Consider the following 14,971-nt stretch of genomic DNA (forward strand, 5'->3'; position numbering starts at 1 on the left):
TCTGGTATACCCCACCTGCACTGTAAGGGGCAGCATTGTTCACAAGTAATGTCACTGCTGATCCTGCATACACAAAATGCAAAAATAAATGACAATATGTGTAATATACAATACTATTCGCAGAAACATTTTTTTCATATTCGCTGTCAAAGCAAAGGACCCAACCTGACACACGCACCACACACACGACAGGCTGGGAGCAGCATAGGGTCAGCTGGCGTTAAGTGCTTTGCCCCAGGGCACAATAGTCCTGGGTATAGAACATATTAAATTGAAGCCAGCTACTCTCTGGATGCAAATTCCTCCAGATTTCCCTGTTTGCCCTGGGATTCAAACTCTGGTTACTAGCCTGGTCCAGGATCTATTGGTACTCTTGCTCCATTGCTGTCAAGCCAAACAACCTTGAGGCTACAGCCATGTTACAGCTCATCTGACAGTGTACAAGTTATTTACAATACAAGTTTGCATCAACATGTCATCAGTAATATCAACTTACCATGATCTAGCTGTAAGGCAAAAGAAAGATCCTCTTCCAAATTGGGCTGAAAGTGCATAGTTACCAACGTACCTTCAGCCACCTAGGGAAATTAAATGTACCAAATGCCACCGAAACAGGCTATTTATGCAGACAGGTGTTTGACGTCACATATGGTGTTTATGATGTAAAAACTGTCCCCACTGGCTGTCAACTGTCCCCATGGTAACATTGTGTGAGTTCACTTCTGCTCAGGAGACAAGTTTTGCAAACATGCAGTCAGAATTCCAGTATTATTACAAATCGATGGGTTCATGAGTGCATTGTGATGTCACACTGATTCATGTGCTAATTTGCTTGTGAGTGTTCCATTTCTTACCAGTTCCTCTGAGGTTGGTTAAATAAAAAGGCATGAACAAAGACAGAAGAAAATACAAGACAGACAAATGAGATGTCGAAAACTTTATTCACGCTTTCAGAAAGGGTAACCACGCAATTAAACTAGGTAGGACAAATCGTGATCACCCATTTTGAATGTATCATGATGAAAAGCAAATAATAAAAACATCAACTACATTAAAAAATTGCTTGTATTTACATTGTCAAATACCGTTAATCAAAATAAATGTCAGTACCCCACAGCAGAAGTAGACATTAGGAAAGAACAACCTAATCCGATAAACCACTTTTCTAGTTGATGTGTCAGTAGTACTGCAAGTCTTCACTCAATCCTAACATTCATTCAAAAGCTGATCCACTCTTCCATACAAGATTAATTGATTAGGAACAAACAACTGTACACATGTTAAATGTTGTGCTCTACGATAACCCAGGAAACTGCAAATTAGATATCCACTCTTCCATACAAGATTAATTGATTAGGAACAAACGACTGTACACATGTTAAATGTTGTGCTCTACGATAACCCAGGAAACTGCAAATTAGATAACGGCAAACTACTAAGTATGATAATTCATAAAGAAATTCAAGGTATATTTCTATGACAGAGGGTAGTTTCTATTTGAGTTGTACATTTCAAAAAGGTTTTCCGCAATGTGGGTAGGAATCATATTACAAACGTGGTATTAAATCTAGGTAGTTCTAAACTCTCCAACTGAGTTTGATATGCAGGGAAGTCATTTATCAAAAATGTACAAAGTCCCTTGCAGGTTATTCTCTTCATGCATGTAAAAACTAAGTTGGTCGAATTCAAGTCAGCAGTAGGTTGGTATCACAAAACATTATGCGCGTCCCTCGTAGGCACGAACTCAGAAGGAAGAGGTCAATTACTGATAATGAATCACTATCAATCAATCTTTTTATTGTACCAATTGGGAACAGAGTGGTGGAAGGAACTTTTAACATCTTAATTTCTTTAAATAACTCCATTTTAGGGACATAAGCCTTTTAATTCAATCAATGGATCACACATTAACACAGTTGGATCACCCAACAGAGGGTAATATTAGTAAACAACTGGTCCAAATCCAGATTGTACAGAGAGCCCTCTAGAGGAGAGCCCGGTCATTACAAGCTTATACATATGAGAAATGCCACATTCTGACTTATCCCCTATACCAGGGGTATTCAACTCTCTCTACGAGGTCCGGAGCCTGATAGTTTTTTGTTCTACCTGATAATTCAATTGCACACACCTGGTGTTCCAGGTCTAAAATCAGTCCCAGATTAGAAGGGAACCATGAACAAAGCACAGTGGAACTGGCTTCGAGGTCCAGAGTTTAGTTTGAGAAACCTATATAGCGCACTACCTTTGGCTAGAGGCCTAGTAGTGTGTTCTATAGTCATATAGGTGTCATTTCAGACTTGGCTCACTGTGCCTCTGACTTTTCAGCAGAATTAAATAATACACTAGATTCACCTGTCAAAATAATACACATTATTAATGTGTTACGTGAGGTACGACTTTGAGAATAGTTGACTGGTCCCAGATCTGTTGGTTCAACTCCTTCGACTATCATAGAGATACAGATTTGAGACCAGCTTACTGAGAGAAGTCTGAGGTCATCCTCATCCATAGATTGAGGATTATTAGTTCAGACATCTACAGTTCAAGTGGTTTGGAGGAGTGTGGAGTGGCTTCGTAACATTTTTCATTAACACAATGAGAAGTTGAATGTTAAATGCATTAATAAAGTGCATAATGGTTTGGTACTGAAACAGTATGGTACTTAGTGTTTAGACATTAAAAACAAATATTTTTGTCTGTAGACACATCCCCCCACCGCACACCTGGCATATACTCCCAACACAATGGTGAGCGAACACAGAATTACATGACATCTACAGTGGGGTCTTCATCGGTAGAGGGGTGGTGGAGGGAGAAACACAGTGATCCATCTATGGCTGGGGTGGCCAACTCTCCTCCTGGAGAACTACTGGGTGCAAACACGTATCCCTGCTCGAACATACCACCTTCAATTGACCAGCTGTGTTAGAGAAGGGCTGGAGCACAAGCCTAAACAACCAGTAGTTCTGCAAGATCTCTGATGTTAGACTGGCTTCCAAGGAACTTCTCCAGGTCAGGTAGGGCAAGGGGGTTACTCTGGGGGTATTGGGGCATTAGACACCTTGGGCTGCGCCCCCCTCAGAGTGGTGGTGTTACCTCCACAGTCTACATACTGGTACATCTCCTGCGTGACCTGCTCCATGTGGCCAAAGTACATTGTCGTCACCGTCACCCTGAAAACAACAAGAGGATTTAATTTCATTCAAATGGCTTTTTTTGTACCCTTTAGGAGAATAACAAGCAGGGATGTGATCACATCCAGTCAATATAGAAAAATACAAAAGAGGATATTGGTTGGATATGGGATTAGGTCAATTTCCATTCTGTATGAATAGAGGACGGTATCAGAAAAGTTCCTTATTAATAAAGGGAGGTCATTAACCACACAGAACAAGGTTGACTAACTGTTCTGAGTACATTAATACGTATGACATGGGAGCAAGGCCTCGTGGTCCTGTGAGAATGATAAAAGGGAGGTACTTACTGCATCATGACAACGATGTTGTGCACCTTTATGGTCTGCAGGCTGCAGTAATCACTAGGACACAGAGGAACAGACACTTCAGTCAGTTTCATGTGATGAGCAAAAAGTTACATTTGTCCACCAGCCGGCTTTTACTCTGTCGAACCGTCTGGTTTCATTGGGTTTCAGAAATGGACTTGAATGGAGCCTATGGCAAGAGTGGGAAAAGGTCCCGCTGGATTTTCATTGGCTGATGTCTCAATCCATCACCATCTAGCGTAACCCTTGAACCTCCCCTCCATGTTGTGGATTTTAAAGCAGGAGCAGCACAAGTGATAGGCTAAACAATGAACGAAAGGGAGTTGGGGAAATCAGAAAGTATGAATCTAAGAATTTGTTTTCACATATAAAGTTTATATGCCCAAATGCATCTAATCCAGCTATGGCAGGCTGTCCCTCTCCCACCTCAACTACAACATGCCCCTTTCAAGTCTGACTTTGTTCCACACGGTTTTCAGGCTCTATATGAGCCTGGGGAATAGGTTAAGCAAAAACTAAAAGCAGGCTGCAATCTGTACTCACATAGGATTTATTGAAACAAAGTCTCGACCATGAGGTCTTTATCAGGTTCCGTGTTCTCAAAAAGCTATGTGCTGTGTTGGGGTGTGCTGTACTTACTACATGTAGCTCATCTCATCTGCTAGGATGGTGGGAACCATGTAATCAACCTGGGAACAACACACAGGGTTATGATCAAAAAGATGACCAGGAGAAAGTATTTGAAGTGCCAAAATACATAATGTGACAAGTTGAGCAACTTAGGACCAGGAATAGGGGTCTGAGTCCACTAAAAACAGCTATGGCTTGTTGGCTCTTGAATTTAGTGAAACAGGACTTTCTGCTGCATGTCCAATAATGATGATAGAGTTGTTACCACAACTTTTACATTGTTGCTAGTGCGCTGTTAACGCCCTGTTGCCATGCTATTACAGAGTTGTGTACCTGCTCCATGCCCAGAGGACTAATAGCAGTGATGTTATTGATGCGGGACTTCCCAATCACTGTCTTGGAGAACTGGACTTGGGCTGTGACGTTGGACACCTCTACACTGTAGTAGTTGTTATTGGTGATGTTCAGAGTGTTCTGGAAGGAAGAAGAATGAATACCTTATAATTTTACCCTCAGAGAAACACACACACTGAGCAGTTTGAAGCCAGAGTTAGCCAGTGCGGCAAACCAGGAACAGTTTAGGAGTTAATACAAAATTACAGGGGATGGCAGAATACCTAGAGTCCTGCAACATTTGTGACCAAACTTATTTGCCCAAACATGGCCAACTTTAGGATAGTACAGGTTGATAAGGAAAAGCAGTCTCCTCCTGTGACTGTCCACAATGTGACCCAAATCATCATGTGGTTAGACCAGAGGAGAGGCTCACTGTCACGTTGAGATAGACAATCCTCTTGTCCTCGTCATAGGTGACGAAGATCGACTTGACGCCCACGTAGGAGACGTCTATGGTACGAGGGAACAGGAAGAAGACAGCCAGGCTGGACAGCAGCAGACACACAACCACCGAGGACATCACATACAGCTTTCTGTGGAGAGGCAGGAGAACAAAAGGCAGGGTCAGAAGTTAAATAGCAGTTTGACAATGGCAGAGTACAAAGAACATTATAACAAGAAAGGAACAGCTACGTTTAGCCTAGAGATACCAACCCAACCACGACATTCCACTTACGTTCTCCTGGGCCTGAGTCTCTGGTCACTGTATGGGATCAATGCTACAAGCTGGTTCTCTTGGCCTGCATAATGCAAGGAAACATTTACAACACTTAGGCTAATCATCGGACACAACTACAGCACAACATAACAGCAACACTAGGGATGTAACAATTCACTGATAAACCATTGATCCAGGGACCGATGCCTAAGATATGAGTGCATCGGTTCGCAGGACCCTAAACTGATCCAAATGTGGCGTGAATCAGTCAGAAAATCGTTTAAAATGTTATGAGTAAAAAACAGTGAACCGGCAATTCATAACCTATTATTTCCCTAATACGAAAATACCTAAATCTTTTGTGACCGAATTGATGCGGCCTCTCTTTCAGTAGCTATTTAAAATAAGCATGTCAGTCATTGACCTCCAAGTCAGATAACTGTACAGAGCTCAGCTGCTCACACCAACGAGAGCCTCTAATATCTGCGCAGCACCTTCAGCATTCAAATTATTGTAAAATGGCTTTGGCAATGTAAAATCATAGGCTTTATTAGTTGGGTGACTTTTTCCATTGCCAGGTTCACCATAAAATTGTTTTGCTTTTAACAGTCAGTGCATTTGGTCATTTTTACATGAAGTTGTAATTTCATAACAAGGACACCAACCATTTTTGTGAGCTGTACTGTAGGCCTATAGTCAGAGCGGGAGAAGAGCAGCTCTCCTCTGTAAAGTTCTAATGAAATCTGAAGCTGTGCTATATTAACTCATAGCAAGAACCTGACTGATAAATAATTTCACCGATATTATTGGCAAATAAGGCTATTTTACCAATTGTTCAAAACCGGCCGATAATTGCACCGATATTCGATAAATAAATTAAACTGTTTACTTGATAATTAAGGTTGGGAGGCTTAAAGAAGAGGTAATTACAGGACAGCAGGAAAACACACAGCAAAACCTCAGAGCTAGCCTGGTTCCAAATATGCATGTGCTTCAGAGAGGAGAACAGAGCTGTGAAGTAGCACAGTCAAGTTATTTGTCATGCAGACATGAAGGCGTGACTTCACAGCTGCAGTGTTTTTCCTATAAAACCCAGGGGTTATTAATAATTGTGCATGTTTGTGTTCATGTTGTGCCAGAATCTGTGTGTGGGTTTTGGTCTGTGTTTCATCATGTGGTGTTCCAAGGTGTTGGTTGATTTTTCTCCTATGCTATTGGCACCTGTGTCGCCTTGGGAGGGAAAATAAAATCTCAAATAGCTTATTATCCATAAGATTGGTTTCATTAAATTGTGAAATAATTTATGACTGTTGTGAATATAGGTATATAATGATTCTTGGCATTATGACAGTCAAAGGGAGAGGGAGTACAAGTTCCAACAGCCTTACTGCCCTGACAGTTTCTCCCTAGGCTACAAAACCCCACGCGGTACCCATAGTTTTGTCACACAAAACAGAAAAGTATTTGAACTTTGGAACAAGATATTCATACACTTGTTTGAGGATATTACGGCATGTCACATCACACCCACCAGTGGAGACAGCCTGTTCTAGCAGTTGGTTTTAACCACCAACTGATAGACTATAAACTTAGGGCTCGACCGATATGTAGTTTCACCGATATCATCGGTTGATATTGGCCTTTTACTGAAAGATAGCTATATCGGCCCGAAAATTGCACCGATATATAGGATGACAAAGGGAATATCATGCTTATCAGAATACTTGCAGCCCATCTAATGATCTCATTATTGTCACAATGTCACAAATTAACATTTGGAGCACAATGGCAATTTATGAGAACTTAGTGTGGGAAAATTTCACTTTTTCCTCACTGTAAAAACAGTAGGCTATAATCAGCAGATATATATTGATATCGGGACGTTTTGTCCTACCAAAAAATCATAGCTAGTCATAGCTAAGTTCTACACATAAATATAAACATATTACTTTCTCAACACATTTTTGATGTGATAAAATGACAAGTTAATCAGTCAATGGGGATTTCAGATACAAAGTGGGGGACAAAAGGCCTAAATGCTCAGTCTGCCCTATGGCTCAGCTCAACATATAACTCATTCTCTGACTCCCACACACACACACACCTCAGAGAAGTAATCTCAGACAGATACAGCTCAAAGAGGTCCAACTTGATCAGGATCAGATTTTAATTTTACTGAATCGATTTGTTCCACTTATCAAACCGAATCGTTTCAGACTAAAAGTATCGTTCCTGTATTGTGTCAGAGCTAATGTATTTATCTAGATACTTATTGAGTCATGCTTGAAAGAAGAGATTCACATCCCTAGGCAATACTGTACAACATTATCCCTCAGAGGGGAAATTCACCAGGCTCTGGGGATAAAAATAATGAACCACAAACACAGCTTGATTACAGTGAGTTTACAGGCAAAGCATGAGTCATTCATATGCCAAATTCAGTCAATGGTTCCCTCAAGCTCACAGAGTGATTCAGTCACACTATCCATTATCCACAAGAGAGCACCTTTGTGGTTTTATCACACACATCATCAACTGCAGTCTGACTGTGACACTGAACAGAACAAAACTCTTACCCAGTCATATTCATTCAAATGGTATAGCATCTTAAATCCTGTTTACCTCCAGGTATCCGGTCTGTACCCTGACAGCTGGGACATGTGACGCTGTCCCTGTCAGTGAACTCTACATAGGTGTGTGTTGCTCACCTCTAGGTATCCTCCCAGTGCCCTGGCAGCTGGGACATGTGACGCTGTCGCGGCCTGTGAACTCTACGTAGGGGAACTGGGACACATCCTCTCTCTTCCCATCATCCTCCTGGGTGGTGGTCAGGCTGTCCTGGGAGTCTTCATGGCAAGCCTGCTTGGGCAGGAGGGAGAGGGCTTTCCCCATGGTGACAGCTGGAGGGTCAGAGGTTACCGGTTGGCGTTTGTTTGTCATGTTTGAGGCAAACACACACAACACAAAAAAGAAAAGTCCTCTCACTGTCAACAGTGGTACTTTCAGAAAACTTAACATGTAAATATTTGTATGAACATAACAAAATTCAACAACTGAGACAAACTGAACAAGTTCCACAGACATGTGACCAACAGAAATGGAATAATGTGTCCCTGAACAAAGGGGGAGTAAAAATCTAAAGTAACAGTCAGTATCTGGTGTGGCCACCAGCTGCATTAAGTACTGCAGTGCATCTCTTCCTCATGGACTGCACCAGATTTGCCAGTTCTTGCTGTGAGAGGTTACCCCACTCTTCTACCAAGGCACCTTGGTTGCCCTAACCCTCACCATCCGATCCAACAGGTCCCAGATGTGGTCAATGAGATTGAGATCCGGGCCCGTCGCTGGACATGGCAGAACACTGACATTCCTGATTTGCAGGAAATCACGCACAGAACGAGCAGTATGGCTGGTGGCATTGTCATGCTGGAGGGTCAAGTCAGGATGAGCCTGCAGGAAGGATACCACACAAGGGAGGATATCGTCTTCCCTGTAACGCACAGCGTTGAGATGGCCTGCAATGACAACAAGCTCAGTCCGATGATGCTGTGGCACACCGCCACAGACGACACTCCACCTCGATCCCGCTTCAGAGTACAGGCCTCGGTGTAACGCTCATCCTTCGATGATAAACGTTAATCTGACCATCACACCCGGTGAAACAAAACCGCAACTCGTTAGTGAAGAGCACTTTTTGCCAGTCCTGTCTGATCCAGCGACGGTTGGATTGTGCCGGTGATGTCTGGTGAGGACATGCCTTAACAGACCTACAAGCCCTCAGCCCAGCCTCTCTCAACCTATTCCGGACAGTCTGAGCACTGATGGAGGGATTGGTGTTCCTGGTGTAACTCAGGCAGTTGTTGCCATCCTGTACCTGTCCCACAGGTGTGATGTTTGGATGTACCGATCCTGTGCAGGTGTTGTTACACATGGTCTGCCACTGCGAGTAAGCTCAGCTGTCCGTCCTGTCTCAGGCGTTTCACAGTACAGCCGTTGCAATTTATTGCCCTGGCCACATCTGCAGTCCTCATGCCTCCTTGCAGCATGCCTAAGGCACATTCAGACAGATGAGCAGGGACCCTGGGTGTCTTTTGGTGTTTTTCCAGAGTCAGTAGAAAGGCCTCTTTAGTGTCCTAATTTTTCATAACTGTGACTTGAATTGCCTACCTTCTGTAAGCTATTAGTGTCTTAACGACCGTTCCACAGGTGCATGTTCATTAATTGTTTATGGTTCTTTGAACAAGCATGGGAAACCGTGTTTAAACCCTTTACAATTAAGATCTGTGAAGTTATTGGATTTTTACGAATTATCTTTGAAACAGGGTCCTGAAAAGGGGACGTTTCTTTTTTTGCTGCATTTATATACACACATACAGTTGAAGTCGGAAGTTTACATACACCTTAGCCAAATACATTTAAACTCAGTTTCACAATTCCTGACATTTAATCCTAGTAAAAATTCCCTGTTTTAGGTCAGTTAGGTCACCACAAATTCCCTGTTTTAGGTCACCACTTTATTTTAAGAATGTGAAATGCAAGAATAATAGTAGAGAGCGATGTATTTATTTTATATATTTCTTTCATCAAATTCCACTGGGTCAGAAGTTTACATACTAATTGAGTGTATTTGGTAGCATTGCCTTTAAAAATTGTTTAACTTGGGTCAAATGTTTTGGGTAGCCTTCCACAAGCTTCCCACAATAAGTTGGGTGAATTTTGGCCCATTCCACCTGACAGAGCTGGTGTAACTCAGTCAGGCACACGCTTTTTCAGTTCTGCCCACAAATGTTCTAAAGGATTGAGGCCAGTGCTTTGTGATGGCCACTCCAATACCTTAACTTTATTGTCCTTAAGCCATTTTGCCACAACTTTGCTTGGGGGTCATTGTCCATTTGGAAGACCCATTTGCAACCAAGCTTTAATTTTCTGGCTGATGTCTTGAGGTGTTGCTTCAATATATCCACAATTCTCCTTCCTGATGCCATCCATTTTGTGACCGCCTGCAGTCCCTCCTGCAGCAAAGCACCCCCACAACATGATGCTGCCACCCCCGTGCTTCACGGTTGGGATGGTATTCTTCAGCTTGCAAGACTCCCCCTTTTTCCTCCAACCATAACGATGGTCATTATGGCCAAACAGTTCTATTTTTGTTCCATCAGACCAGAGGACTATTGTTTGTACCGATGAACATGGTACCTTCAGGCATTTGGAAATTGCTCCCAAGGATGAACCAGACTTGTGAAGGTGTGCAATTTTTTTCTGAGGTCTTGGCTGATTTCTTTTGATTTTCCCATGATGTCAAGCAAAAGGCACTGAATTTGAAGGTAGGCCTTGAAATACATCCACAGGTACACCTCCAATTGACTCAAATTATCTAAATTAGCCTCTCAGAAGCTTCTAAAGCCATGACACCATTTTCTGGAATTTACCAAGCTGTTTAAAAGGCACAGTCTGTTTAAAGGCACAACTTAGTGTATGTAAACTTCTGACCCACTGGAATTGTGATACAGTGAATTATAAGTGAAATAATCTGTCTGTAAACAATTGTTGGAAAAAATGATTGTGCCATGCACAATGTAGATGTCCTAACCGACTTGCCAAAACTATAGTTTAACAAGAAATTTGTGGAGTGGTTGAAAAACGAGTTTTAATGACTCCAACATAAGTGTATGTAAACTTCCAACTTCAACTGTACATACACATACCGAAATGCCACGATAATAAAAACATTTTAAATCATATACTTTACCTTTGTTTTCTTCAAGAGTACCTTGTTGGGAAAGGTAAGTCCCACAATAAATGTTTTCAAAAGTGTTCGTTAACTAAGTGACGGCCTTCATCCCTATATGTTGTCTTACTGGATGCGTATTAGAACAGGGCTAGATAAAAGAAAGCCTTTACTGTACAGCCAGCAGTAGCTCTCCAGGAGGAGGGTTAGCCAACCAATGCTGTGTTCGTAGCTAACTGCTACACATCAATCGGCATTTGACAAACAGACAGAAATAGAAGTTAGTTAGCTATCTAGACATTGATTGGGTAACATTGGCAGGCTGGCTTCTTCAAATCAACAAGAAATCGCCAAATATCAAGGTCTATAGCTAGCTACAGGTTCTATAGCTAGATAAGCTAGCCAACATGATTTGCAAACGGGCAAGTTAATCTTTGTTTAATTCACTGGTCCACTCATCGTGCAAATTATGCTAACTAGCTAGTTATATGGCATTGCCATTAATTAAAATTACTCATCAGTTAGCAAGAATGTCAGTTGACTGTCGACTGGTTTGTAAACTAAGTTAGCTAGTAAATGAACTATCATAACAAACTGGTTAACTAGCTTGAAAAAAAAGGAAGCAAAAGGATAACGTTAGGAGGCTAGCCAAGGATAGCAGCTGTTAGCGGGTGGGTATAATGTGTGGAACGTTCCAACAGGAATCTGTTCCAAAAACTTGGTAAAGTACAGGGTTGCCAGCAAACAACGCATAACGTTATATAAAGTAGCATGCTCAATTCGCCTAGCTAACTAGCTGCCGAATAGGCATCACCGTAGCCTATTCTTAATGTTTGTCCATAGGCTACCAAAGTAATGACATACATTTTTTTCGGAATAAACGTGGTGAATGAAAAACGTAATGAAATAGCCCACTTCCTACCCGGTATCTTATTCTGCCGCTATACAACCTTATATTTCATTTTTGGAACAGATTCCTGTTGGAACGTCCAACCCGCTGCTAGCTAGCATCAACAAAGCAGGTCAGTCTTGTTTGCTAGACGCGCTGGAATAAAATATATTTAACAGCATACTAACTATTTATTCTACGGTGAAGTGAAATTATTATTGTCCGTCTTACCAGAAAACGAGTTGTTTTTTCTAGCAATCCTTTCAGGTCATGCAGTTCTTGTTGTCAACCAACCTGACATGCGCAGTACGTTTCAGATGATGACGTCTTTGTCAGCTGATGAGTAGTCAGAAAATAAATAAGTTTTAGTCACCTCGGACAACGGGATATAGCTAGAAGCGATCCCGTTTTTGTCAAGTTAATGCGTTGTAGCTAACCCTAACCAGCAACGTTAATTATCCTAACCTGCCACGAAAAGTCAAATCTGACGTTATTTGACAAAAGCTGGATCCCTTCTAGCCATGAACCGATCAACGCCTACAACAAACAATACAAATCCATAACTTCGCGTTGCAAAGTTTTTTTTTTAACCGCGACTAAATTGACATGTCGATTGGTCCTCGCACTAAATTTAAAAATATATAAAGTAGAAGAAAGTACTTCTATATGTCCTTGTTACGTTTTGAGGTAATAATGTTAAAAAGCAGTACTATGCTATTTCAGGCATTCCTATGACTAATACATGTCCTCCAAAATCAGCTAATTATTTTCAATTGTCGCTACAATTGTAGTCCTACTGATTTGAAATGTTCATAACCAGGCAAAACGTCAGTATAGAGGCAAAGTGGAGTCGCAATTCATAGGCTCAGACACCAGACATATATGGCAGGGTCTACAGACCACGGACTACAAAGGGAATACCAGCCACCTCTCGGACACTGACGTCTTGCTAGTTAACCCTTGCAAGGCTGCTGGCCCTGACGTCTGGATGGAGTGTTTACGGACATATTCACTCCCCCTATCCCATTCCATTGTCCCCCATGCTTCAAGATGTCCACCATTGTTCCTGTACCCAAGAAAGCAAAGGTAACTGAACTACATGACCATCAACCCTGTACCACTCACTTCTGTCATCATGAATTGCTTTGAAAGACTAGTCAAGGATCATATCACCTCCACCTTACCTGCCACCCTAGACCCACTTCAATATGCTTACCGCCCCAATAGATCCACAGACTATGCAATCGCCATCGAACTGCACACTGCCCTAGCTCATCTGGACAAGAGGAATACCTATGTAAGAATGCTGTTCATTGACTAGAGCACAGCATTCAACACCATAGTGCCCTCCAAGCTCATCATTAAGCTTGAGGCTTTTACCGATGCACAATTGAGAGCATCCTGTCAGGCTGTATCACTGCCTAGTACTGCAACTGCACACCCGCAACCGCAGGACTCTCCAGAGTGGTGGTGCGGTTTGCTCAATGCATCACCGGGGGCAAACTACCTGCCCTCCAGGACACCTACAGCAGCCGATGTCACAGGAAGGCTAAAAAGATCATCAAGGACAACAACCGCCCGAGCCACTGCCTGTTCACCCCGCTATCATCCAGATGGTGAGGTCAGTACAGTTGCATCAAAGCTGGGCCGAGAGACTGAACAACAGCTTCTCTTTCAAGGCCAGAAGACTGTTAAATAGCCATCACTAGCACATTAGCGGCTGCTGCACTGCCTTGCAAAAGTATTCATCTCCCTTGCCGTTTTTCCTATTTTGTTGCATTACAACCTGTAATATAAATAGATTTTTATTTGGATTTCATGTAATGGACATACACAAAATAGTCCAAATCGGTGAAATGAAATGAAAAAAATAACCTGTTTAAATACAATTCAAAAGGGAAAACAGCTGCGTGCATATGTATTCACCCCCTTTGCTATGAAGCTCCTAAATAAGATCTGGTGCAACCAATTACCTTCAGAAGTCACATAATTAGTTAAATAAAGTCCACCTGTGTGCAATCTAAGTGTCACATGATCTCTCACATGATCTCAGTATATATACACCTGTTCTGAAAGGCCCAGAGTCTGCAACACTACTAAGCAGGGGGTACCATCAAGCAAGCGGCACCATGAAGACCAAGGAGCTCTCCAAACAGTTCAGGGACAAAGTTGTGGAGAAGTATAGATCAGGGTTGGGTTATAAAAAAGAACCCACCAAAACTCACGGACCAGGCAAGGAGGGCATTAATCAGAGAGGCAACAAAGAGACCAAAGATAACCCTGAAGGAGCTGCAAAGCTCCACAGCGGAGATTGGAGTATCTGTCCACTTTAAGCAGTACACTCCACGGAGCTGGTCTTTATGGAAGAGTGGCCAGAAAAAAGCCATTGCTTAAAGAAAAGAATTAACAAACGAGTTTGCTGTTTGCCAAAAACCATGTGGGAGACTCCCCAAACATATGGAAGTAGGTACTCTGGTCAGATGAGACTAAAATTGAGCTTTTTGGCCAAGGAAAACGCTATCTCTGGCGCAAACCCAACACCTCCCATCACCCCGAGAACGCCATCCCCACAGTGAAGCATGCTGGTGGCAGCATCATGCTGTGGGGATGTTTTTCATCGGCAGGGACTGGTCAGAATTGAAGGAATGATGGATGGCGCTAAATACAAGGATATTCTTTAGGGAATCTTGTTTAAGTCTTCCAGAGATTTGAGACTGAGACGGAGGTTCACCTTCCACCAGGAAACATTTAAATGTCTTGGAATGGCCTAAGACCCCAGTCCAATTGAGAATCTGTGGAATATATTTACCAAAATAAATGATCTAATGACTCTGCCCCCTCGCTGAAAAATCTGCAGAGTTCGGAAGATTGTATCCACCATATATATATATATATATAACATTCTACTTGTTGCAAGAATTTCGTTTAGTAATTTAAATTGAAAAATTCTAAGCTTTGAATCCGGCCCCATTTTGCGTGCCAATTGATTAACCATGTGCCATGGATTCGGTACATAGAAAATCTCTTCCCAACTATTTGGCTATTTATATACCACAGCTGTCAATTTTTTGGTTTTAAATGTAACTGGTATATATTTTTATTTATCACAATTTTCTTTAACCAATTTGGGGTTTTAATGCAGGGCCAACAGACAAGTTGGTACTT

At 42.0% G+C, this 14,971-nt stretch overlaps 1 protein-coding gene across 3 annotated transcripts; it reads right to left on the reverse strand.

Annotated features, from left to right (window-relative positions):
* Positions 1-922: 922 nt before the first annotated feature.
* On the reverse strand, positions 923-12,688 carry LOC139391668 (transmembrane protein 106B-like). 3 transcript variants are annotated; one of them, XM_071139091.1, is made up of 9 exons: positions 12,604-12,688; positions 12,038-12,142; positions 7,898-8,089; positions 5,208-5,271; positions 4,905-5,064; positions 4,469-4,609; positions 4,145-4,194; positions 3,488-3,541; positions 923-3,176 (listed from the first exon to the last, which is right to left on the reverse strand). In XM_071139091.1, the coding sequence occupies exons 3-9, from the start codon at positions 8,079-8,081 to the stop codon at positions 3,035-3,037; spliced, it is 795 nt and encodes a 264-aa protein (XP_070995192.1). In that variant the 5' UTR covers positions 8,082-8,089; positions 12,038-12,142; positions 12,604-12,688; the 3' UTR covers positions 923-3,034. The 3 variants fall into 3 exon arrangements, with proteins under 3 accessions (XP_070995192.1, XP_070995193.1, XP_070995191.1); XM_071139092.1 differs by lacking the exon at positions 12,604-12,688 and having other exon boundaries at positions 10,939-12,050; XM_071139090.1 differs by lacking the exons at positions 12,038-12,142; positions 12,604-12,688 and having other exon boundaries at positions 7,898-8,554.
* Positions 12,689-14,971: the final 2,283 nt, after the last annotated feature.

This window comes from Oncorhynchus clarkii, chromosome 32 (assembly GCF_045791955.1).
Source record: "Oncorhynchus clarkii lewisi isolate Uvic-CL-2024 chromosome 32, UVic_Ocla_1.0, whole genome shotgun sequence".
Taxonomy (NCBI): Eukaryota; Metazoa; Chordata; class Actinopteri; order Salmoniformes; family Salmonidae; genus Oncorhynchus; species Oncorhynchus clarkii.

What these genes read in the sequence shown, in the direction of transcription:
- LOC139391668 (XM_071139090.1), bottom strand. Translation starts at nt 8,366, where the DNA reads ATGCAGCTGGTGGCCACACCAGATACTGACTGTTACTTTAGATTTTTA. An exon ending in GTCCTCTGGGCATGGAGCAG is followed by an intron (nt 4,195 to 4,468) that starts GTACACAACTCT and finishes TGTTGTTCCCAG; the next exon opens with GTTGATTACATGGTTCCCAC. An exon ending in AACATCGTTGTCATGATGCA is followed by an intron (nt 3,177 to 3,487) that starts GTAAGTACCTCC and finishes TGTTGTTTTCAG; the next exon opens with GGTGACGGTGACGACAATGT.